This window comes from Oreochromis niloticus, linkage group LG9 (genome assembly GCF_001858045.2).
Source record: "Oreochromis niloticus isolate F11D_XX linkage group LG9, O_niloticus_UMD_NMBU, whole genome shotgun sequence".
Classification (NCBI taxonomy): Eukaryota; Metazoa; Chordata; class Actinopteri; order Cichliformes; family Cichlidae; genus Oreochromis; species Oreochromis niloticus.
Window position 1 is genome coordinate 6,301,870 of NC_031974.2, and position 24,026 is coordinate 6,325,895.

The 24,026-nt window shown below is 41.8% G+C and overlaps 1 protein-coding gene across 6 annotated transcripts; it reads right to left on the reverse strand.

The window, feature by feature from the left end:
- Positions 1 to 5,389: 5,389 nt before the first annotated feature.
- On the reverse strand, positions 5,390 to 14,240 carry LOC109197590 (retrovirus-related Pol polyprotein from type-1 retrotransposable element R1). 6 transcript variants are annotated; one of them, XM_025910306.1, is made up of 15 exons: positions 13,979 to 14,240; positions 13,703 to 13,893; positions 13,478 to 13,619; positions 12,743 to 13,393; positions 12,563 to 12,640; positions 12,181 to 12,344; positions 11,953 to 12,072; positions 11,829 to 11,876; positions 11,665 to 11,748; positions 11,492 to 11,556; positions 9,610 to 9,670; positions 9,461 to 9,512; positions 9,326 to 9,374; positions 5,942 to 6,040; positions 5,390 to 5,822 (listed from the first exon to the last, which is right to left on the reverse strand). In XM_025910306.1, the coding sequence occupies exons 4-10, from the start codon at positions 13,281 to 13,283 to the stop codon at positions 11,530 to 11,532; spliced, it is 1,062 nt and encodes a 353-aa protein (XP_025766091.1). In that variant the 5' UTR covers positions 13,284 to 13,393; positions 13,478 to 13,619; positions 13,703 to 13,893; positions 13,979 to 14,240; the 3' UTR covers positions 5,390 to 5,822; positions 5,942 to 6,040; positions 9,326 to 9,374; positions 9,461 to 9,512; positions 9,610 to 9,670; positions 11,492 to 11,529. The 6 variants fall into 6 exon arrangements, with proteins under 6 accessions (XP_025766091.1, XP_025766090.1, XP_025766089.1 ...); XM_025910305.1 differs by having other exon boundaries at positions 9,181 to 9,374; XM_025910309.1 differs by lacking the exons at positions 5,390 to 5,822; positions 5,942 to 6,040; positions 9,326 to 9,374 and adding exons at positions 8,964 to 9,104; positions 9,181 to 9,245.
- Between the last annotated feature and the right edge of the window lie 9,786 nt (positions 14,241 to 24,026).

Below are 24,026 nucleotides of genomic sequence, written 5' to 3' on the forward strand. Positions count from 1 at the left end.
GTTTCGCTAGTTACCTAAACATGATATAGCATGTTCTGACTGAGAAATTTCTGAAAAAATTCAAACGTACAGCTCTGCTGTCACTTCCAACATAAATGGAGACGGAAACTAAACAGCAGTGACGTTTGTAGGGTTACTGAAGTTGGGCTAGCTGGTATATAATGATGTGCTACGTGATCGCTAGCGACACAGCTGTGTTAGCATAACATAAACAGTGAAGCTGGAGGATGAACGCTAACTTCCACTCCATCCACTCGATAAAAGTTAATGTGGAGGTTCCTGATGGTTAGAGACAAATGCAGTCGCATAGCAGGATGCTGTAAACAGACCAAACTTCAGTCAGGAGAACAACCGAGATAATCCATCCACAATAGAAGGTTAGTCATTAATATACTGCAACAACATGGGAATAGAGCAGCTGTGATAGAATACAGCATTAATGAATCAATGGTACAGAAGTGGAGGAAGCAAGAAGAATGAGTTGAATAAAGTTTGATTTATCTGACTGCTTTGTTTCGCTTAATGTGTCTTATAATCCCGTGCACCTTATGGTCCGAGAAATACGTATTTCACTTTTTTATTTGGCACACTGCAGTATAATGTTGCAAATCACCTCTTTTTAACTTCAGTGGATATTATACATGGTTATGCTCAGGATATGTCAGCCCATTTCTACTGGAAATGCCTTTTGGTTAAACTTTCAGCAAGGAATTTGCATTTGCATTGTTAAATGTTTATATAGCTTTAATGCCTATAAAAACAGCTACTTGTTTAAGTAAAACGAATGGATCGGGGGGGGTTGCGCTAGTAAAGTTGTGGAGTTGTATTTTGTCTCGCAGAAATTATATCGTCAGTTATATCGTTATCGCAAATTTTCAAATATATATCGTGATATATATTTTTGGCCATATCGCCCTGCCCTACTGAAAATGTTCCTCTGCTGCTCCGTCAGACTCTTCTCCTCCTGCTGATCAGCTGGGACACAAAACAGATCTTTGTTAGGCTCCACACTGCACTGAAGAGTCAAAGTGTCTCATATGTTCATCTGACAACACAAAGTACAAATTTCACTCTGATTGCTTGTAGAAATCTTGTGAGACGTGTTGTGCTGCAAAGTGAGGGAACTCTCTCACTCAATTATACTTCAGGAGGAACTTTGTGACATTGGCTCTAATATTCTAAGCAGCCCTTTACTATGACAGGGCCAGAAAGTCAGATTTGAAGGTTTGGGAGAAGGACCATGTTAAAGGTGGATTGGGGTTTATACACTTTGTTATGATACAGGTAAGGCTGTAAGAGCCTGAGAAGGTGTCCTGAATGAAGCTCTAAAACCAGTTTTCAGCTAACGACTCTGCTTCAGTCTGGAAAACAGCAACTACAAGTTTAAAGACTCCATCAACAATTCACACCCAGCAACAGCCTGAACAGCTCCTCCTGTGGTTTCCACAAGCAGGGACAGACCTGTTACTCCCCCACCCCACACTTTCAACTCCTTCAGCCCCCCAGTCCCACCACCTCCACTATTCCTACAAGTTGGACTCTGTGCAGCCATTCCCCAACTCTCTGTGAACGGTACTGTCCCGATTCTTTGATGTTGGGCTGAGAACAACAAAACATTACTCAGATCTTGTCCAGTCAACAACAATTATTTATTAAGCACATATGTGGGAGATGTACACGACACCACCCTCAGCGTAGTCCAGTAGATCTCAAAGAGGAAGCACTTCAATATCCAGTTTTATATGTCAGGGTTCACGCCCCTTCATGCGTAAGCAGATAACATAACATGCGCCAGTGACGGTGAGTGACAGTTGTCTGCAACTACTTTTATAGTATTGATGTTTGTTCCTCACTAACGGTTTCAACACTCTCTCACCTCCATCTGTTTCCTGTTTCTCGTTGTGAGGCCCCATGATCGTATATGACACATCCTGAGTCCATCCTGTTCTAATCTGCGCAGGCACGTATGCAGTTACAAGTAAAACACTACTTTAAATGTCTTCCAGTTTAAACCTTCTATCACCTCTTGATTAATATGGCACTTATTTAATATTGCAACATTTATATTTCCCACAGTACTGATGGTCATTGATCAGTGGTTTCAGTGCTTTCCTTCCTGTTTTGACTGCAGCTGTGTTTGACACAGGAAGACATTATTACATTCTTCACGATTATACTTTATTCTTTTTGGGGGAAGTGCAGCTTTAAACCTTCACATGATTCAGTTCAACCCAACAAATCAATCTGAACGATCAGAAGTGGGAAAAACTTCTGTAGATAAAATAATATAAAACCCAACATTCAATCCACAACATGATTAAAAACATTTTTCTACCAAATCACCAAGAGCTGCACATTAACCAGCACAATATATTTTATTCTCTGTGCTTTCAAATATGAACACTGTTTACTTTCATCTGTTTCATTAGTTTTTGTTAACATCTTCCTGTGCATCACTTTACAGCAGCCAGACTCATTAAAATGAGACTTTGTAGGAGTTCACTTCCTCTCATGTGTTCATCCACAGCAGTTGACTAAAGACTAAATAACAATTTTATTATCATACGCTGCTACTCCCTTTATTCTATTGCACAATACTATGTCACTTTCTAGAGTCGCCTGCACTGATAGTTAAGTTATTTATTCACCAGAATATAGTTATATATATTACTTCGTTAGAGTTATCCGATACTATGTCTTGCACTATATATTACTGTACACTACTATTCTTATTGTATATATTGTATATCTTATATCTTATTCATCTGTTCCTCTGTCTCTCCTGCTGCTTTGAGCATGTACATGACAAAAGAATTTCCCTCGGGATAAATAAAGTTATTCTTATTCTTAATGATTAGTTGGTGTTTTTCTCCAAACACTCTCTCACTCTTCTCTCAACGTGTTCACAATAAACTGTGAACAGACACCGAGGAGAGCAGCAGAAGACCTCATTCAGGAGCTAAACTCAACATGAACTGAACTCACAGTAAAGTTAGCTCGGTGCTTACCTTTAGATGAGCCCACAAACCGAGAGAAACTCCGCGATGAAGCTGGAACTCTTTCCAAACACAGGAAACAGATCAGGGAGCAGAGACCCACGTGGTTCACGCTGATCTCAGCTACGATCCAGGAGACAAGGGTGGGCAGATCGATGCAGATATCGATCCAAACGTTGGTTTAGTTTGTTTTGTCATCCAAATTCACGATTTTACTCGCTTAAGGTGAAACGGTAGTGTCACTACCCGATCCGTACAAGAGCACCTGGCTGCAGCCACTGGGGAGCTCCACAGTAACCGGATACACGTGACCTCCACAGTAACCGGAAACACGTAACTTCAGTTAAATCGACTTTGACAGCGAAAACTAAATTGCGTTTTTGTTACTATTGATGCTGCTGAGAAATAAAAATGGTTCTAAGTGGGGTTTTTTTTTCTAACACTCATGGTTTGTTAAAAAAAAATTCACTATCCCCTAAATTGTTCGTGGCCAAAAGTGTACAGTGGTCCCTCGCGCGGCGCACCTTCCGGTACACTCGCTGTTTCGTTGATTTTTATTTTATTTTTTTACAGCACATCGTGTTGTGCGTTCTGATTGCTGTAGACCATTGTCAATCAATCTAGTCCAGTATCTCCTGTACAGCAGCGGTCCCCAATAGGCCCACGGACCGGTTCCGCGAGAGTTGAGGCTCCGGTGTGAAATGTATGGTTGTAGTTGTGTGTCTTATTTTGAAAGAACTATTTACGCGTTACCATAGCGACCAGAGAGCATTAAGAAGCAGAGAGGATTATGTTACTGTCATTGTTGCGCACAGCTGAATTCACGATTATTATTATATTTACAAAATACCACAGTTTCTTTTTTAGTCTTTTGTTGTATTTATCCGCGACACCTTAAAGGCCGGTCCGTGAAAATATTGTCTGACATTAAAGTGGTCCGTGGTGCAAAAAAGGTTGGGGACCGCTGCTGTACAGTACAGAATGCGTGTAGCTTGTCGAATTTACATAAATCTTCGATCGCTAGCAGTGTAACTCTGAAGTGCTGCACTGTATGTTTGTAAGTTTTCTCCCAAACAAACACAACAATGCCGACGAAACGTTTTGCACCGCCAAAGGCACCTTTTGGTTTTATTCCATAATACTGGACTTATGTTTCTACCAAGGTTTGAACTCTAAGAGTGTTTGAACAAAAGAGAAAAGTGTGAAAATGTTCGTGCCTGTCTGAGAAAAGTGTATAAAGCATGTAGTGAGGGGTTTTACAGTCTTAACATCTATAATAATTGTAAAAAATAAAGTTGGCTACTTCATGGATTTCACCTACCGCGGGTTATTTTTAGAACGTAACTCCTGCGATAAACGAGGGACCGCTGTATTATTAATAGTAGAGTCTGGGACATCTAATTGATTAACATGCACTATTACTTTTGTTCAAGGAGAGCAAAAAATATAAAACTCTCAGCTTGTTTGTTGCCAAAAATGGCCACTTTTTGTGTATGTTCATAAAAAGCTATAAAATGTATATTTCTTAAAACATTTATCTACTTTTACCGACGTGACTCTTTAAAATAGCACCAGTCCTTTTCATCAAAATCAAAATTGTATCTAAATTTTTTACTCTTTATAGCCAGTTAGGTTATATATTACCATTAACTTTTCAGATAAAACGGTGATAAAGTCCTAATGTTTTCATGAAACTTCCTTTTTTTCCATCTGGGCATCGGGGAAAAGGCTGTCTTGCAATTGTTGAGGTCACTAGTGTGCGCCCCATTTCTTCCAGGATCACTCGCTTTATAGGTTTTAGTGGACTCTTAGTACTGTGAAGCGGTTTCATAGGACAATGGCATTGTATTCCAAGATCTGGGAGACTGTAGAAATGAGCAGTGATGCCCTTCCTACCATCTTTCCAGAAAAATAAGTGATCTGGAAGCTGTTAGGCTTACTTACAGCAGCAGCACTTTCTGCACCTGCATAAACTCCAGGATACATTTACTAACAGCGTTTGTTGCTGTATGTGCTGCAGCTTTGAATTTTTTATTAATATATATTTTGTTAATATTTTGGCTATGGTGTCTTGTTATGAAGTGTACAAGAGTAAAAGTGTTTTTTTTAGCATGTGCTTCAAAGCTAAGTTTGACTGGGAAACTCAAAGCTCAATAGTCTGTATCAACAGAAATTCAATGCAGCCTGTGTAATATTTGATGTGTCATAATTTATTCTACTCTATCTTGCAAATACATATTTGTGTGGCAATGTTATGCACAACACACACAACTGTTAGATCCTTAAGATCAAGCCTGTGTCATTCTTTTGGTCCACTGCAGTGTAGTAATCAAAAAAAAGAATAAGTGAAGTGGCCACAAATGGCCAGGATAGAAATTACAAGTATAAAAAAATGCTGTTATATTTACATTTAATGCTGTTACACTGTAATCCTTTATTATAAGTATGGACATGGAATCAAATAAGTTTAATTGGAATTTTGTACTATGCAAAAACAAAGCAAAAAACAACAACGACATATTAAACAAACAAACACAGCCAGTGCCTTCATTTGTCCATTACATGTCAAACATAGCACTGACCCTTAGTCCCTGCTCATCAGCACATGCTTTCAAAAAGAGCTCCATGTCCTCTGCAAACTGAAAAACAAAGAGGAACAAGTCCCTTGCTCCAGTGTCTTCTTCCTCTGACATGTCTCTTAAGACCCTCTGCTGGTCCCCTTGATTTAAAGACATATTTTGGCATTGTTACGTGTCCACGGAAAAGTGCCTTATTTTGGACAACCCACTGCACAGCAGGACGCAGATCTTCAACAACTGCTGGCTCCTGTGTCAGGCAAATGGGGATAAAAACATAGCTATTTCTCTGTTTCAGAACAGTTTTTTAACAGTTATTCAAATGTCACTAACCACGTAATTACACTACTGTTTAAAGTGAATACTGACCTGACTGACTTCCTGGAACTTGCGCTTTTTCAGTCTGAAAATGGGCACCTGTTGTCCTTCAAGCACAGCTTTGGCTTTCTCTCTCCAGTGTGCAAATAGCTTGTGTCAATGGAAAATTGTACTGTACTTAGTAGTCAGCATAATCTTTTAATAATATAAGTTTGCATATGGTAGAATACTGCATGTAATTATTTGTGTTTAGAAGTATATAGTTGTTGGCATATTGAAAGAATGTCCCATCCTAGGAGGTCTGTAACAACTTTGTGTGCATTCAAGTCAAAGTCAAAGTCAACTTTATTTGTCAATTCTGCCACATGTACAGGACATACAGAGAATAGAAATTTCGTTACTCTCAAACCCAAATGAACATTTAAATATAAGAGTGATTAAAAATGCAAGTAAAATAATTAAAAAGTAAAAATTTAAATAAATACAGTACAATTTTACATATAACAAAAAAAAGCTATACAATATACAATATTCAGGTAAGGGTAAATGACATTGGGTGTAAACCAGGCAAGGTAGTGCAAATAGGCAAATAGTGCAAATGGAGATTTGGTAATGTACGGTAGGAGATAGTGTAACAACAAAGTCTTATGAGGTAATGGCAGTCCAATGCTCCACAAAGTGACTAATAACTGGTGCAGGCCAGTGAGTGAGTCAGAGAGTGTGTGTGTGTGTGTGTGTGTGTGTGTGTGTGTGTGTGTGTGTGTGTGTGTGAGTGAGAGTGACAGAGTTCAGTGAGACCGTGGAGGAGAGAGGGGAGAGGGGGCAGAATCGGGAGGGAGTTGAGCTTCCTGACAGCCTGATAGATGAAGCTGTCCTTCAGTCTGCTGGTCCTGGCCTGGAGACTCCGCAGTCTCCTCCCTGACGGCAGCAGCTTGAAGAAGCTTTGCATTGGGTGCGTGGGATCAGCCGCTATGCAAAGGGCTTTTTTTAGTGAGACGGGTGCTGTAAATGTCCTGGAGGGAGGGGAGAGAGACACCAATGATCCTCTCTGCAGCTCTTACTATGCGTTGGAGGGTTCTATGACAGGACGCATTGCAGGCTCCAAACCACACAGTGATGCAGCTCGACAGGATGCTCTCGATGGTGCCTCTGTAGAAAGTGTACATGATGGGGGCTGGTGCTCCTGCTCTTCTTAGTTTGCGGAGAAAGAAGAGACGCTGCTGTGATTTCTTGGCCAGTGCTGTGGTGTTGTACGTCCAGGAGAGATCCTCTGTGATGTGCACACCCAAGAACTTAGTGCTGCTCACTCTCTCCACAGACGCTCCGTCAATGGTCAGAGGAGCATGTTGGGTGTGCATTCTCCTGAAGTCCACAACAATCTCCTTCGTCTTCTCCGCATTCAGAGAGAGATTGTTGTCAACACACCACGTGGCCAGGCGTCTCACCTCACTTCTGTAGTCGGTCTCATCCCTGTTGCTAATGAGACCCACCACCGTTGTGTCGTCCGCAAACTTGATGAAGAGGTTGGAGCTGTATGATGGAGTGCAGTCATGGGTCAGCAGAGTGAAGAGGAGGGGGCTCAGCACACATCCCTGCGGGGCCCCTGTGTTTAAAATGATGGTGCTGGATGTATTACTGCCGACCCGTACTGCTTGAGGTCTTCCGGTGAGGAAATCCAACAGCCAGTTGCACAGAGAGGTGTTAAGCCCCAACTGGACCAGTTTTTGAGTGAGCTGTTGGGGGATTATAGTGTTGAATGCTGAACTGAAATCTATGAACAGCATTCAAACATATGAGTCTTTTTTGTCCAGGTGTGTGAGTGCTGAGTGGAGTGCAGTGGAGATAGCATCATCGGTTGAGCGGTTGGGCCGATACGCAAACTGGAAGGGATCCAGGGAGGGGGGCAGGACAGTCTTGATGTGTTGCATGACTAGTCGTTCGAAGCACTTCATCAGGATGGGAGTAAGTGCAACAGGACGGTAGTCATTAAAGCAGGAGGGAGATGACTTTTTTGGAACCGGAATGATTGTGGTGGCTTTAAAACATGTGGGGACGACAGCCTGGATAAGTGATATATTGAAGATGTCTGTGAAGACATCAGTGAGTTCCACTGCACAGTCTCTCAGTACACGACCAGGAATGTTGTCAGGACCCGGAGCTTTACGTGCATTGATCCTGCTGAGAGATCTCCTCACGCTGTCCGGGGACAGAGTCATCACCTGGTCACCAGGAGGGGGTGGGGTCTTCTGTGCAGTGGTGCTGTTTTGGACTTCAAAGCGAGCAAAGAAAGTGTTCAGCTCGTTCAGCAGGGGGATAGTGCTATCACAGGTCTGTGGTGGGGGCTTGTAATCTGTGATGGTCTGAATGCCCCGCCACAGGCTCCGTGAGTCTCTGCTGTCTTTGAAGTGATGAGATATTTTCCTGGAGTACTGTCTCTTAGCCTCTCTGATACCACGGGAAAGGTTGGCCCTAGCTGTCCTCAGGCTCGCCTCGTCTCCATCTCTGAAGGCAACATTCCGAGCTTTCAGCAGCCTGTAGACCTCTCCTGTCATCCATGGTTTTTGATTGGCCCGGACAGTTATGGTTTTCGTGACTGTTACATCCTCAATACACTTGTTGATGTAGGCAGTAACAGTCTCTGCGTACTCCTGGAGGTCAGTGGTGTTGTTATAGGTGGCAGCCTGCTTAAACATGCTCCAGTCTGTGATGTTAAAACAGTCCTGTAAAGCCTCTGAAGCCCCTTCTGGCCACACTTGTATCCGCTTACGAACCGGTTTGGTGACTTTAACGAGCGGTCTGTAAGCAGGCATTAGCATGACAGTGATATGGTCTGAGGCGCCGAGGTAGGGGAGGGGAAAAGCTTTGTAAGCTCCTCTCCGGGTGGTGTAAACAAACCAAACCAAAATTCCAGAGTGTTCTGGCATTCACACCCACATCCTGGGAGCATGGGAGAGGACATACCTTGTCTTATTGTTTTATGATAGGATAAACGTATCTATGTCAGTTTTAGGCTAAGTGCCTTTTGTTTAGATGAACTGCTGGACTTCCAGGCCAGCAGGTTTAGGGAAGTCTTTATGGGGTCACATTCTGACCCCACACACACACACACACACACACACACACACACACACACACACACACACAGTGTGTTTCTCCTCTCTGATTCGAAGCTGAAGAAGTGTCTTAGAATACATCTCTTGACAGCTTGCCAGAGCTTAACAGAAAATTTTGATATTGTTAAGGTGTGTAAACTTTGACACAACATAGAACAGAAGTCAAAATATAAATACCTCCTGAGATCAAAGTTCTCCATCAACAGCAAGCACCACCATTTACACAAGTAGGGCATGTCTGACTGTAAAATATTAATATGAAACATATTTAACAACTTTCAAAAGATTCAAGACTCCATTGCTGTGAAAGTAAATAGGATACTTGCTATAGTATAGTCAAATGGTGCATCCAGTGCCACGTACAGAGCAGACTATTTGGAAGAAAAAATAAAAATGGCATTTTTTTAGAAGCTTAAATTAGCTTCTGTATGAATCTCAAGAAGAGAAGAGAAATTACCATCAGCATGAAGAACCCACAGTCAACTCCATAGTCTTGGCTTGGAAAAACCCTGTATTACATTGAAAATAAAGGCTCGTTAATAAAATCCCTTAAAAGAAGACTAGTGTAATTCATATTATTCACCATACACTTAAACTAGCACATACCTTCAAGTCAAAGCTCTTTTTTTCTGACCACTGCCCGGGAATGAGCTTCACTGCAAGATTCCTTTTTTTCAAGACAGTTACATTCACAAGTTAACAGACATCATCATGATGGGTGTGAAATGTTTATTGCTAATAGCACCAACTGTAACTACAGGCCTTAGGAACACGACCTCAACAAAACAGCATAACAAAATGAAAAAGTACAGTCACATGCTCACAGTTGGTCAAAATAAAGCATTTTCAGCTTTAATTTAACACTAGAATTACTGAGCCTTTTTTCCCTGGTGCAAGTCCCTACTACTAGATTTACTGGCGTGCGCAGATTTGCGTAAATTCCCCCCGACCTTAACACCTCTTGGCACCCCGCTGAGATTTTCACAGGTCTTCAGCTCCATTGTTCTCCTGCTTTTGTTGTGCAAACACACCCTCCCCCAACCCCTAACCATGAGAGATTCAAGTTTTTCCTTCCCTGCAAGGCTGCTTTCCTTCCTTACCTGCCTGCATGCCTGTCCATAAACATAAATACACAGAGTTGTACATATATTTATATATAATATGCATAAAGTCTAGTTATACACACAGACACATCTATATCATATATATATATATATATATATATATATATATATATATATAAAATGTTTGTATAGTGCACTTTCTATACCTTGCTCTGTCCACTTTTTTGCAATGACAATGCAGATTTTCCACTTGTGGGACAAATAAATGCAGGTGTGTGTGTGTGTGTGTGTGTGTGTGTGTGTGTGTGTGTGTGTGTGTGTGTGTGCAACATTGGCATTTGTTTACTTAGATCCAAGGCAGGCCAAACCTCTGTGTTACAACCTACATACAAAAGACAGACATTCACAATATATGGGTACACAAGTCTGTTTTATTTCAAAGTGTTACAAACTTTGAAACGAACCTTGGTAGGGAACAGCTGTTCCCTACCAAGCATTTCTTGCAGCTGGCAACAACGGTCGTGCATTCAGTATAGTTGTGACTTCCGCAAAAAATGTGGTCAAAATCTCATGAGTAAGTTGAAGCATTTCTATCAGGCATTTCTGAAAGCTGTAACACAGAGGTTTGGCCTGCCTTGGATCTGAGCAACTCTGAGTGAGCAAATGCAAATGTGCCAGGCCTCAAGGACAATGGGTGGTTTGCACAACAAAAGCTGTAAGAGAAACAAGCTGACGACCTGTGAAAATCTCAGCGGGGTGCTTAACACCTCGGGACTTGCACCAGAAAATAAAAAAAGCCAGTAATTCTAGGGGGTATTGGGTTTAGGGAAGTTACGCAAATTTGCACAGGATAGTAAACCTAGTGTTAAGGTTGGCATATTTTACAAACTAATATTTAATGGTATTTTATGTTAAACTAGAACATTTGAAGACCCTATTTATGTCTGAAACTCATCTAAAGACAGCATCACTGACTTGATCAGAATGTGAAGATGAGAAATATAATAAAATGTTGAAGCATCATGCTGATATACTTTATAAAAAAAGCATGTGAGTGTACTATATGTGTGAACACTCAAGATCAGCAGAACATGATCTGGGATGCACTTAACCTGGAACACTGAACAGGTTCCTGAAAACTCTGGAACAAACCAAAAATGCTTATAAAAATGTGACCTCAAAAGTGAAACATATTGTTGGCCACCAAATCCTGCCTTTGTGTATAATGGGTCAAGAAAGAGGATTTCTCTTTTAGGTGGCTTCAGTACCTAAAAGACAGTTAGCCATGACTTCAAACCTGAAAACAATGTCAATGCAAGCGATCATAATCAAAGACTTTTGAAACTGCGTCATAAAAGCTTGAATACATCTCAGACACATAGCAAAATTCTAACAGTTTGTATGTGTCAAAAAACAAGACTTACACACAACTGGAAATGACCAGGTGTCCAGAGAGGGAGAACTATGATGTCCTCCTTTGAGCATCAGTCTGAAACAGAATTTTATTTTTAAGTATTCTGTATATGAACTTTCACCAAAGTTATAAAAAAAATCATTTAGATTACTTGCTTGTTTCTTTAAAGGATGGTGCACTTACAGGAAAGGACTGCAATGGATCACAGCCATAGGGTGCAAGCCAAGTCCAGGTGACATACAGATTTTCTATGTAAATGCTTATCCCCTAGAATGTAAAAACAGCACATTTAAAACAACAACTCTTTAAATTAAAGCTTGACAATCATCATATACAACATACAGTACCTTTGACTGAACAATTTTAGTGATAAGCTCAAAACAGCCATTTCCAATCTGAAACAGAAAAAAAATCATCAACAAAATGAATGTACACTTTATTATTTCATATTCATAGAAACAAAATACTTACAGTCGATTCCATTTGTTTGTTTAAACCCAGTGTCCAAAAATCTGCCCGTGTGAGGCATCCAGAAGACGTTTCAACAATCAGCTCATCTTTGGGTCTGCTGATGTCCAGAACATAGTTGAGCTAAAAAAAAAAACTAAAAAAAAAAACAGAGGTGTCATAGACTGTGGAGGACAAAACCAGATAAGCACTAAAAGTTGCACTTTGCGACATCTGAAAACTTTAACATACAAGCTGTTGTTGGCCAGGGTGCGGTACAAAACACCAGGATGAACGGCTGGCCAAAATGTTCTCAGGCTTTGTCAGAGCTTCGCACGGTGGTCCACACAGGTCAGGAAAAGTTGCATCTGTTGACCTTCTATTGGCTTTCTTGTTGTCAACTCTTACCTGAGGTTCTGTAGGGATTTTAACAGGTTTCAGACAAAACACTACATAGAATGCATATTAAATGCATACAAATGCAAGAAAAATAAGCACTATTTACAGAAGGAAATTCATTTGAAACAGCATGTAACAAATTCGTTCATGAGCCCTCAACTACAACAAGATAATGAATGCAAGATTATTATTTCACCTATATATGACAATCACTATTCAAAATAAGAAATTTTACCAGTGTCACCAGACATTGAAGGTGCTGGGTTCAACACCGCTTCTGTGGTTTCTCTGGGTTTATTGCACACCTGTGGGGCTAGGGACACAAAGAAAACAACAATATACACACACAGATAGGAACAAATCTAACATGTGAACAATGGTAGTGTTCTGGTCATGAGACAATGCATGTACTTACCTACGACAGCTTGACCCAGTGCCAACAATGAGATATTGATCTTTCTAAGTCGACCATGTCTTAGCTGCCTCTCCAGAAGTTTCTTGTTGGTGACAGTGTTATAATGATGAGTTATATTTCTCATCAGAAACACATGTGTGGATGGACTCATGTTACTTAAAAAGTAATTGTTTTTCCTCATGTTTGCAAAGAACTGTTCAACAACTTGACTGTTCAGCCAGCCTTTCAGCTCTGGGACAAGTTGAATTCTGCGTAATATGTCCTTGGGATCTTTTGTATTTCCCTCATGAAATCTGTCATACAGGACATAATGGTCAGATGATCCAGTGACAGGATGAGGATTTTCATTTACACTATCCATCCTTTCATGTAGCCATGGAAGATTCACTTTCAGGCTTCCATCCTGTGCAGCCTTGACATTTTCCTCAGTGGGCTCAGCCAGTCGACCTTCATGTGGATGAAATGGCAGTTTATCAGGAACCCGCAAATTGGTGTGTGCTGCCAAACCCCTCGCAAAATCGTAAACACAGACGTTTGGCATGTGCTTCCAGGACAGGAGAAGGTCAGCAAAATCCCGGGGACTTTCAGCATGAAGATTAAATTTAACACTGTATACAATGCCATGTGGACATAGTATTACAGACCATCCTCCTGCAAGCAAAGATTTAAAAAGTTGTTTGTGATTGTAATTACATATTTTAATGCTACTTCTAATAATCGCTAAGTGATGCTTACCAGAGGCACCTCATATGCTTTGAAAGAGCTTATCATATGTCTGCCTGCTCTTCATCTTCTCCCTCAGTCTGGTGATGAGATCAAAGCGGGAGCCTTTGGAGTCGATGTTGCATGCTTTACACAATTTTCTCACCACTCCAACCTGACAGTAATTAGGGAAAACTGTAAATGGAACAACCCCAGAACTTTATGTCACATATTCTGAAAACTTCAAAGCAATTTTACCTTTTGTTTGGCGAGTTCATCCAACAGACGGTCTTCTGTGACACTGCTAAGCTTTGCTTCATGTGAAGAGCTTGTTCCTACTTTTTGAAACTCTGTGTTAAGCACGATGCCACTTGTTCGAGTTTCACTCCCAATCCATGGTGCCCAGTGTGTGTAACTTGGTGGAACTGAAAATGGATTCTACACGCCGCCTACAGAAAATGGCATGTTTTTAATTACAATCTAAATTGCTTTAAAACACTGAATGACTTTCAATAAGTTTTTGCCATCACTCACTTGGAAAAAACCCATGGCTTATCATTTCCAGGTGAATAGAGTTCCAAAAACCTTCAATGTCATGTTCACCATTGAAGTCTTCCGGGGCTTTGAGGTCACTCTCTATAATAAATTGACTCATAAGAACATGCACATAATGTACACAATGAACTATTAACACAAATGTACATTAAACTTACCTGCTAACTTGAACACCCCTTTTCTGTGTAAGTCCATAACTACCACAGGGGGGTGAAACCCACAGTTTATGCAGGAGTACATGTATTCTGCATCAGTCAAAGCCTCAAAATGGCAATTGACTATGTGCACGAGAAAATGCTAACTTCCTGGTTTGAGGCCGGATGTGGGGTTGTACATTTCCGGTAGCTTTACTTTGCGGTAAATCGCTACTGCGAAGATGTACTCCAAAATCATGTCCAAAACGGAAAGATTGCGTTAAGTTCCAAAGAGCAGAAGGTGGGAACACTCACTACTGTTGTGTCACAAAAAATCTAATGGTAGATTTTGACGTTTAACCACTTAAGCCCCACGCCCCGATACCGGGGCAAAAAGGAGGAGATCACGTTTAATCGGTTATAACGCGGGTTGAGAAATATAAGTCCAGACATGTGTGGTATCCACAGAAACCTCAGAATCTCAGCTAAAATGTCATATAAACCATTTCTACAACCACCAAACACACCGAAAATAAGCCGCGATTAAACGAGCAGTTACGTAAATGCGCAGAAGCCCGCTAAACAAACAAAACCGAACCAGAAATTCTTCAGACTTCATGTAACCGGTTAAAGATAGGCTGGTTAGCTCCCAGAGATATCACTGACTCCACACACCAAGTTTCACCACGATCAGACCAAAATTTACTGAATTAGCCGCAAAAGAAGACCACAAAAACACACAGCGGCGCAAATGCGCTAAGACAGAAATTGGCTTACCATCCCGATTTCCTCCATTATTTTCGCCGGTAGCCGGTAACCACGTGATTGACATTTAAAGAGTTTAGATCGATTGGTTGTTTGCATCACTCAACACAAGCAGAACTGCATCACTGCAGCATAAGACACATCGTCCACATTCAGAAGTACATCTCTGTATACTGTTTATTCTTTAAACAGGCAAATGTTCAGCATTCAAACTACAGATGAACAACAGTCACAGATGTTTCCCGTTATGTCCACACCTACACAGCATGTTAACAAACCGTGAAAAAAGCCACACAAAAAATGAACGATTGCTGGTAAGGGTTTCTATACATTAGTATGTGTCAATAGAAAATTGTAGTCAGTATAATCTTTTAATAATATAAGTTTCATAGGATAGAATACTGTATGATGACCTCTTTATAACTCAGATTGTTTTGATTCACTGTGACCTGTTATCATGCAGGGAAGGAGCAGTACCTGCTAGATAAGAGCAGTTTCACTTCTGTACCAGGTAGAGGAGCCTCTCCTGGCACACACACACACGCGCGCATACACACACATATCCGCACATGCTCACGCATCAACATTCCACTGAACAAACGTATTCACTGTTGTATTACTCTTCTTGTGTATAAATAAAGACCAGGGCAGTGGCAGAGCGCGAGTCTCGGAGCCCTCACTCCAAGTGCAGGTGCTCTGTGGCTGCCCTTGCATGCAAGTAAAACTGTGTGTTTCTCCTCTCTGATTCTCAGCTGTAGAAGTGTCTTAGAGTACATCTCTTGACATTTATTTTGGTCCTTCGTAGCCGGGGCAGAAACATCAGAACTGTTATCTGTGACTCTGTTCCAGGATCCAGCACTGATTCCTGACGCCGTGGGAAGCCAGCACCGAAGTCTGTGCACAGCCCTCTTAGACGAGGCCGAAAGCCCTGGAACGTGTGAATTCGGGTCCAGGCCGGTGTTTTTAGTCTGGTCCACGGCGGTGGGATTCAGTCTGACGATCCGAATCACCAGTGAGACGTCTGAGGGTGAGAGAAACACTATTTTGTAAAACGGCCATGAAGGTTTTAAGAAACGCGTAAAATGAAATGATAAAATAGGTTAAGTTCGCCAAAAGGCCAAAAGAACTAAGTTTAGACCAGTTTCAGAGGTAGCCGAAATTATCTCGTGACAAATCATTAAAGAAACGCGTAAAATAGGTTAAGTTCGCCAAAAAGAACTAAGTTTAGACCAGTTTCAGAGGTAGCCGAAATTATCTCGTGACAAATTATTTAAGAAACGCGTAAAATAGGTTAAGTTCGCCAAAAGGCCAAAAAGAACTAAGTTTAGACCAGTTTCAGAGGTAGCTGTTAAATACTTCGTAACAAATTAGCGCGCAAATGTCTATCTGTGTATATGTGTGTATGTGTCTGGAAGTAAGTTGATTTTACAGCACAATACGCTGCTGAACTACTTCTATTTTATTTGTTTTCTTTGCTGAGGCTCACGTACTGGTGACAAATGAGAACGGTTGAGTTTTATCTCGTAAAACTGATACCGCTTCATTTTTTAGAAGTGAAGTAGAAGGGCGTATCAGCAACCACTCTGAAGTCAAGCGTGCCAGTGACAGCCCAGCAAAATCTTTGACAATGGGGAATAAACAAGCAAAATTAACACCTGATGAGGAATGGTTAGAAAAACAACAAGCTGGAGCAGGTAGGATTAGTGCAAATAGGTGGAGAAATCCACGGAAAGCTAAAAACCGCAGCTGGGAAGGGAAGTGCAATCCCTCAGCTGTTACCCAGCTGAGAACTGCTCTGAAACAAGAGATTACATTAACAAAAGACCCAAAGAAAAAATTAAAACGTAAGGAAGAGTATAGACTTTTCCAAGCATGGGAAAATGAAGCTGAAAAGAGAACTGAACATAGGAAACAGAGAGAGGAAAAGAAAAAACAATTGACAGCAGCATTAATAACCCCTGATGATGAAACTACAAAGCAGGCACGTGCTGAACAAAGACCTCCACCGACAGACCCACATAACTCTCTTTTAAACCCCTCCAATAAACCTTCCACGCTAGCAGCAGAAAAAACAACCAGCATTACACCAAAATCTAGTCTCAAACGATCTCCCATATGGACAAGAGCACTGAAAATTAAATTTGACAATGCATATGAGGAAGCACAAACAATGTTAACCGAGCATGAGGGAAAATTTCATCCAGGACATGATTATGGCTCTGAAGAAGAGTGCAATGGTTGTGGTTCACACCCAGACCCACCACCACCATCCACACTAGCGTGTCCTTTAGTTGAAGTAGCAAACCCCAGATATGGCACACTCCTAGGTGATGGTCAGGGAGGAGGCAGGGATAACAGACCCACAATTTTTGTGTACCGTCCATGGACACATAAAGACAGACAAAATGTAATAACAGGCATTCCATCAATACAAGAAGGACATGAACCATGGCAAGCTGCCGTGCGTGAAGTAATTACCCAGTGGCATCTAAATGGTCACGAAGTATTGCAGTTATTCCAGGACTGCCTAGGGCTCTCCTGGGGAAGGATTAGGGGAGACTTTACCGGTTCCCTACCAGATGGTAGAGCGTTTCCCCCAGGTCATGTTGACCTCCAAGCAGCATTAATACCTGTGTTTGACAGGGCCCGTCAACAACTAGCGCCAAGAGCCAACTACGGTAAAATAGGGCAAGTTAAACAGAGTGACACAGAAAACCCACATGAATATATGGACAGGCTGAGGCCCGTTTTCAGACAGAACTCAGGTCTAAATTATGCTGATGACCCACAATCACCATATCAGCAACAATTTAAACGTGCTTTTATTAAAGGATTAGTGCCAAGTATTAGGTCTCATGTAGAAAAATATTGGGTAACACAAGATACAGGCACAGTAGATGAGGCGCTTCAATATGCTAATCATGCACAGACAGTAGTGAAAAATAAAGAGAAGACCTCAGTTTTTGCCCTAGACACTGACACTGCTTTTACAGCTTTTAGTGGGAGTGGTGACTACAGGGGAGGTTTTAGAGGCCAAAAAAGAGGGAGAGAAATGCATAGGAGAGGAGCAAGAGGTAAAGGCAGGTTTAGACGCACACCAAACAATGGTTTTAACTCTGCATGCTGGGAGTGTGGGAAAAGGGGACACCTTGCACGTGATTGTAGGACACAGAGAACGCCCGACACAGAATGACTAGCTGCAACCACTGAGGCTGCAACCACCCAGACAGATGACAGGGAGAGCCAGATAGATGAAAAAGAAGTAAAAGCATTAACAAACAAAGAAAACAATTTAGAACAAGATGAAGCTGAAGTATATAACGTTCATCAGCTAATAGGTTTACTGGATGGAAAGCCAACACTTACAGTCTATGTAAATGGCAAAAAGCTGCAAATGTTGTGTGACACAGGAGCTTGTAAAACAGTGCTTAAGACAGAACCCCCTAAAACAACCTATTCTAATGAAGTGATAATTGTAAAAACAGCGTCAGGGCACATGAAAACCCAGCCATTAACAGTGCCACTGACATTTTTGCATAAACCCAGCCAACGCTCCTGCTGCATGCCATGTATAATAGACCCAACCTGCCCAGTAAACTTATTAGGAAGAGACGCAATGACAAAACTAGGGATAGGAGTTATCCCCACAGGAACAAGCATGACAGCTGAAATAATGTTAACAGAAGAAGACCCCTATCAGAGGGAAGGAAAAGGAGAGCCAAACTACTACTGGTCATTAGACTTCCCACAGCTTACACAGCTCAAAGAAGCAGCTGAAAAACATCTCCCTTTAAGTGCTGAAAAAATGAAGCCAACTGAGTATCACAGCACTCTGCGCTATAAACAAACCCCAGGCCCAGACCCTCTGTATGATAAACAGGTACACAGCCTAAAAAGCCCATATCTGACTTTGCAACATTTATATGTCACAAAAAGCGGAAACGCAGTATGCTCAGTGATCCAACCAGACTCAGTAAGAAAACTGAATAGGATTACAAAACCCCATGTGTCAGTGGCAAAAACAGCAGATACACAATGGTATCAATTAGGCAGCATCCTGCAAAAGGTGGAAAATGATAAATATACACCTACAGAGGAAGAGGGTTGGGCACAGGGTAAAAGAACAGGGTGCATGAGATATACACTTGGCTGGGTGATAAGAACTACACCCAACACTCATCTGCACGACAGCACACAAGAATGAGAAATTCTCTCACTGGAAGAAGAGCCAGCACTTAAAAGTTTACCTTCTACATTGTGGTCGAATGGACCAACTGATGTGGGATTAATAAAAAACGCAGACTCAGTAACAGTACAGACGGTTTCATCCCACAGGCCCATTAAGCCACATACCCCTTATCTAAGGAAGCAACAGAAGGGATTAAGCCAGTGATAAAAGATATGGAGAAAGCAGGAATTTTACTAAAAACTAATTCTGCTACCTGCAATACTCCAATCTTCCCAGTAAAGAAAGCTAATACTGGAAAGTATCGTTTGGTACATGATCTGCGAGCAATAAATGAAATTACTGAAATGATACCTCCAGTAGTAGCAAATCCTCACACTATACTGAATCAAGTCACTCCAAAAGAACAATGGTTCTCAGTGATAGATTTATCAAACGCTTTCTTCTCAGTGCCTTTACACCCTGACTCACAATACCTGTTTGGCTTCACTTTTGAGGGACAGAGATACACCTACACTAGGTTACCTCAGGGATTTCAAAACAGCCCCACTCTCTATGCTGAAGCCTTAAAGAAATCAATGATGTCCTGCCTCCTGCCAGCAGGAGGACAGTTTCTACTTTATGTAGATGACATTTTAGTGACTGGCCACACAGAGGAAGGGTGTAAACAAAATACTATGGCTGTGTTACGTCACTTGGCTGAGCAAGGCCATAAAGTGTCTCTGAATAAACTCCAATTATGGAGACCTGAAGTAACATACTTAGGGCACACCCTCTCAGGTGCAGGGAAAAAATTACTAAACAAAAGAAAAGAGGCTATACAAAATGCACCACAGCCACAAACTAAACAACAGATGATGAGTTTTCTTGGGTTGTGCAACTTCTGTAGGGCGTGGATTCCAGATTTTTCGGTATGGGTACAACCGCTGCAAAACCTAATCTATGGAAAAGATCTTGCTTTAAAAGATAAAATACAGTGGACGCCAGAAGCAGAAGGAGCATTTACTAAACTAAAACTCATGCTCCAAACTAATGTTGTGCTTGCATTACCAGATTATGACAAACCATTTTACCTAAACGTAGACGGAACACAGGGACACATGAAAGCAGTATTGACACAATCATTTGGAGAAAAACAAAGGCCACTAGCTTTCTATTCAAGCAAACTCGATTCAGTGGCCTCAGGAATGCCCACCTGTGTACAAGCATGTGCAGCAGCTGCAGAGGCGGTGCAAAAATCTGCTGACATAGTTTTAGGACACACTCTGACTGTTAGAGTACCACATGCAGTAACTTCTATACTGCTACAAGCACATTTGCCTTTCTTAACACACGCGAGACAACTCTCCTATGTTGGCATACTGCTTTCACAGTCCCACATCAACATAGTGAGATGTGGACCTTTAAATCCCAGCACATTGTTGCCAACTCCCACAGAGGGCAAAACACATTGCTGCGTGGAAAAACTAGAAGAAGAAACTAAACCACGTGCTGATATTTACAGCACGCCACAAGAAGGTTTCATTGACATCTTTGTTGACGGTTCAGCATCAAAAAATGCACTAGGGCGTAATTGTGTAGGATATGCAGTAACCACAACAAACACTATAGTGGAAGCAAGAGCTCTGCCACACACATATTCAGCTCAAAGTGCAGAACTGACTGCAGTAATCAGAGCATGTGAAATACATGAAGGACAGGACATTAACATTCACACAGATAGCCAGTATGTATTTGCAGCAGTTCACCACTTTGCAAAAATATGGGATAACAGAGGAATGGTGACCTCCTCTGGAAACCCAGTTCAACATGCAGATCTACTGAAGCAACTGTTAAAAACAGTACAGCTGCCGCGACATTTAGCAATTTGCAAATGTGCAGCACATCAGAAGGATGACTCTGAAATTACAAAGGGAAACAATTTTGCTGACAAAGCTGCAAAAGCAGCAGCCATAGCAACCACAGTCTTACTAACAACTCATGAAAATCACACCATCCCACTATCTGTACTGCAGGACGAACAAAAAGCAGCACCATTAAAAGAACAAAAACAATGGCTAAAACACGGAGCAGTACTAGACACTGATGACTTAATGAAAATAGCAGGAAAACCCATTCTTCCCAAATCATTACACAAAACAGCCGCCCTAGTGAGCCATGGCTTAAGCCATGTTTCAACGGGAAGCATGATCTCTATAATAAATCAATGTTTCTATACTGTAAATTTTGAAACTTCAGCAAAAGAATATGTGAGAACATGTATGACCTGCCAAAAACACAATACCCAAGGTAACTTAAGACCAAAAAGAGGACATTTTCCTACACCACCTCACCCATTTCATACAATTCACATGGACTTCATTGAATTGAATGAGTGTCAGGGCTCAAAATACGCTCTAGTAATTATAGATGTTTTCTCAAAATGGCCAGAAATCTACCCAGTGAAAAAAGCAGACGCAATCTCAGTTGCAAAGTGTCTATGCAACCATTTCATCCCAACATATGGTATTCCTACTCTGATAAGATCAGATAATGGAACCCATTTTGTAAATGACGTGATCAGCAAAGTATCTGAAGCACTAGGTTTCAGTTTAAAATACCATTGTGCCTACCATCCACAGAGTGCAGGATTAGTGGAGAGAACAAATGGCACTATAAAACAAAGGCTCAGGAAAACAATGGAAGAAACTGGCAGATCATGGCCAGAATGTGTAGGCCTAGTCAAAATGTGGATGAGAATAACACAAGGAAATAACAAACTGTCCCCATTTGAAATCATACATGGGCGACCTTTTCCACTGCCAGTTATTAGTGAGCCACTAGATAAATCAATCCGTGAAACCACTCTGGCAGATTGGATGACTCAATTGTTGACAAACAGAGAAGTTGTTTTAAACAATAAACTGCCGCAAGACTCTTTTTCACCTATTTCTTGCAGGTTGAAGCCAGGTGACTGGATCCTGGTCCGTGTACTCCAAAGAAAAAATTGGAGCTCGCCACGGTGGGAGGGTCCATACCAAGTGCTTCTGACCACTCCAACTGCCTGCAGAATAGCGGAGAGACCCTCTTGGATACATCAGAGCCACTGCAAAAGGGTTGAGGTCCCAGGAAACCCCGGCACCTCCAAGACAGCACATTAGGGAAATCTCACCCACACTTGATTGCTTCAGTGGTGAGGGGGGAGTGTTGATTGGGCCCCTGTAGGGTAAGCTCGCACTCCAACCTCCAGCCTCTGATCAACTCTAGGGCAGCCAGGTGTGAGGTGTGACGTACCTGTGTGCAACCATGGGAAGGTGGACCCTCTTGGTTACCTTGACTACGATGCTCAACCTTACAGGACCCCAGCTGATGCCAACAACAGCTGAACCACAAGGCAGACAGAAAAGATGGACGCATGACAACTCCCACCTAAGAGACATGACACAAGACCACATCCACCCTTGGATGAACAATGCCTGGTACCGCTACATCCACGACAGGACCAGAGCGGAATCGGAAAACACAGACTGTTATGTTTGTTCTTATATGCCCAGCACGTCGACGCACCCCACACTATATGGCAAGTATATGAACAACACTCAAGCAAAGTGTGCAGCTAGCTTCGCTGGCATTGGATTCCAACACAGCCAAATCATCCTCGAAGAGACAAACCCATCTACCTTTTACACTCTTCATGTCAACCTTCAAGGAGGGTTACAACGCAAGAAAATCACCGTTGAAGATGTTGTACTTGATAAAGGGGCATGTGATCAACTTTTCTGGATCAACTTCAATGTGACAAACCGCAATACATCCATCCACTTCCCAGTGTTTTTGGACCAAACCCCAGGAAAGAACCACTCCATGTGCTACAAACAAAACAAAGGTAACAGGCCGCTTGGAAACACCACTAACTGCAACCGGACCGCCGGAGGGGGAGAAGGTGCCCCTGTGAACACGACTGGACCATCTAATGGCACGTACTGGGTGCAAGGAATGGCCTGGCTATGTGGACAACGGGCATATTTCATACTGCCCCCAGGCTGGACAGGAACATGTGCTCCTATATTCCTGTCAGACCACACTTTCAGAATGACCGCAGTAAACACCACTTCTACAGTACGCCGGAAAAGAAGATCAACGCCTCCTGAAATTCAGCCACATGACCCAATATGGGGAAGCGATGTACCCAAGGAATTCAAATTATGGACTACCGGACAGAAAGTACTCCATTCATTGTTCCCCTGGGTGGGGACCGGGAAAAACATGCTGAGGATTGAAACTCTGGACTACCGTTTTGGACTCTTCCTGAACGCTTCGTGCAAGATCAATGAACAGCAGAACCAGGAAATCAATGCATTACGGATTGCAGTGATGCAACATCGAGTAGCTCTGGACATGATACTAGCAGAGACAGGGGGACTTTGTGTCCTCTTCAACAACACCTGCTGCACTTACATACCAGACAATGTACACTCATCAAACATGACTGACGCCCTGAACGCTTTGAGACAGATCCAGCAGGCCCAAAATCAGGACTATGTAAGTAATGCAAGTGACTGGTTTTCTTGGCTTTACACTGGCTCCTGGCTACAGGTGCTAAAAAGACTACTCATTGGAGTTGGAGTATTTTTACTTTTATTTTGTGTTTTTGTAACATGTATACTGCCATGTCTAAAACTCATGATTAACCGCATAATTGTTTCCACTGTTGCTGCATACATAGCCGTGTCAAATGATGATGATGACCCCGACCTGTTGGAACATGAAGACTTTGTGTGATTAATGATGATGTGACAGAAAATGTACAACAAGATGTTACATACTGATATTTCACTTAAAAGTTATACGTGACAACAGGAGGGAATGTCAATAGAAAATTGTAGTCAGTATAATCTTTTAATAATATAAGTTTCATAGGATAGAATACTGTATGATGACCTCTTTATAACTCAGATTGTTT

Coding starts and splice junctions, on each gene's coding strand:
- LOC109197590 (XM_025910304.1), bottom strand. CDS start 8,814: ATGCCAGAACACTCTGGAATTTTGGTTTGGTTTGTTTACACCACCCGG.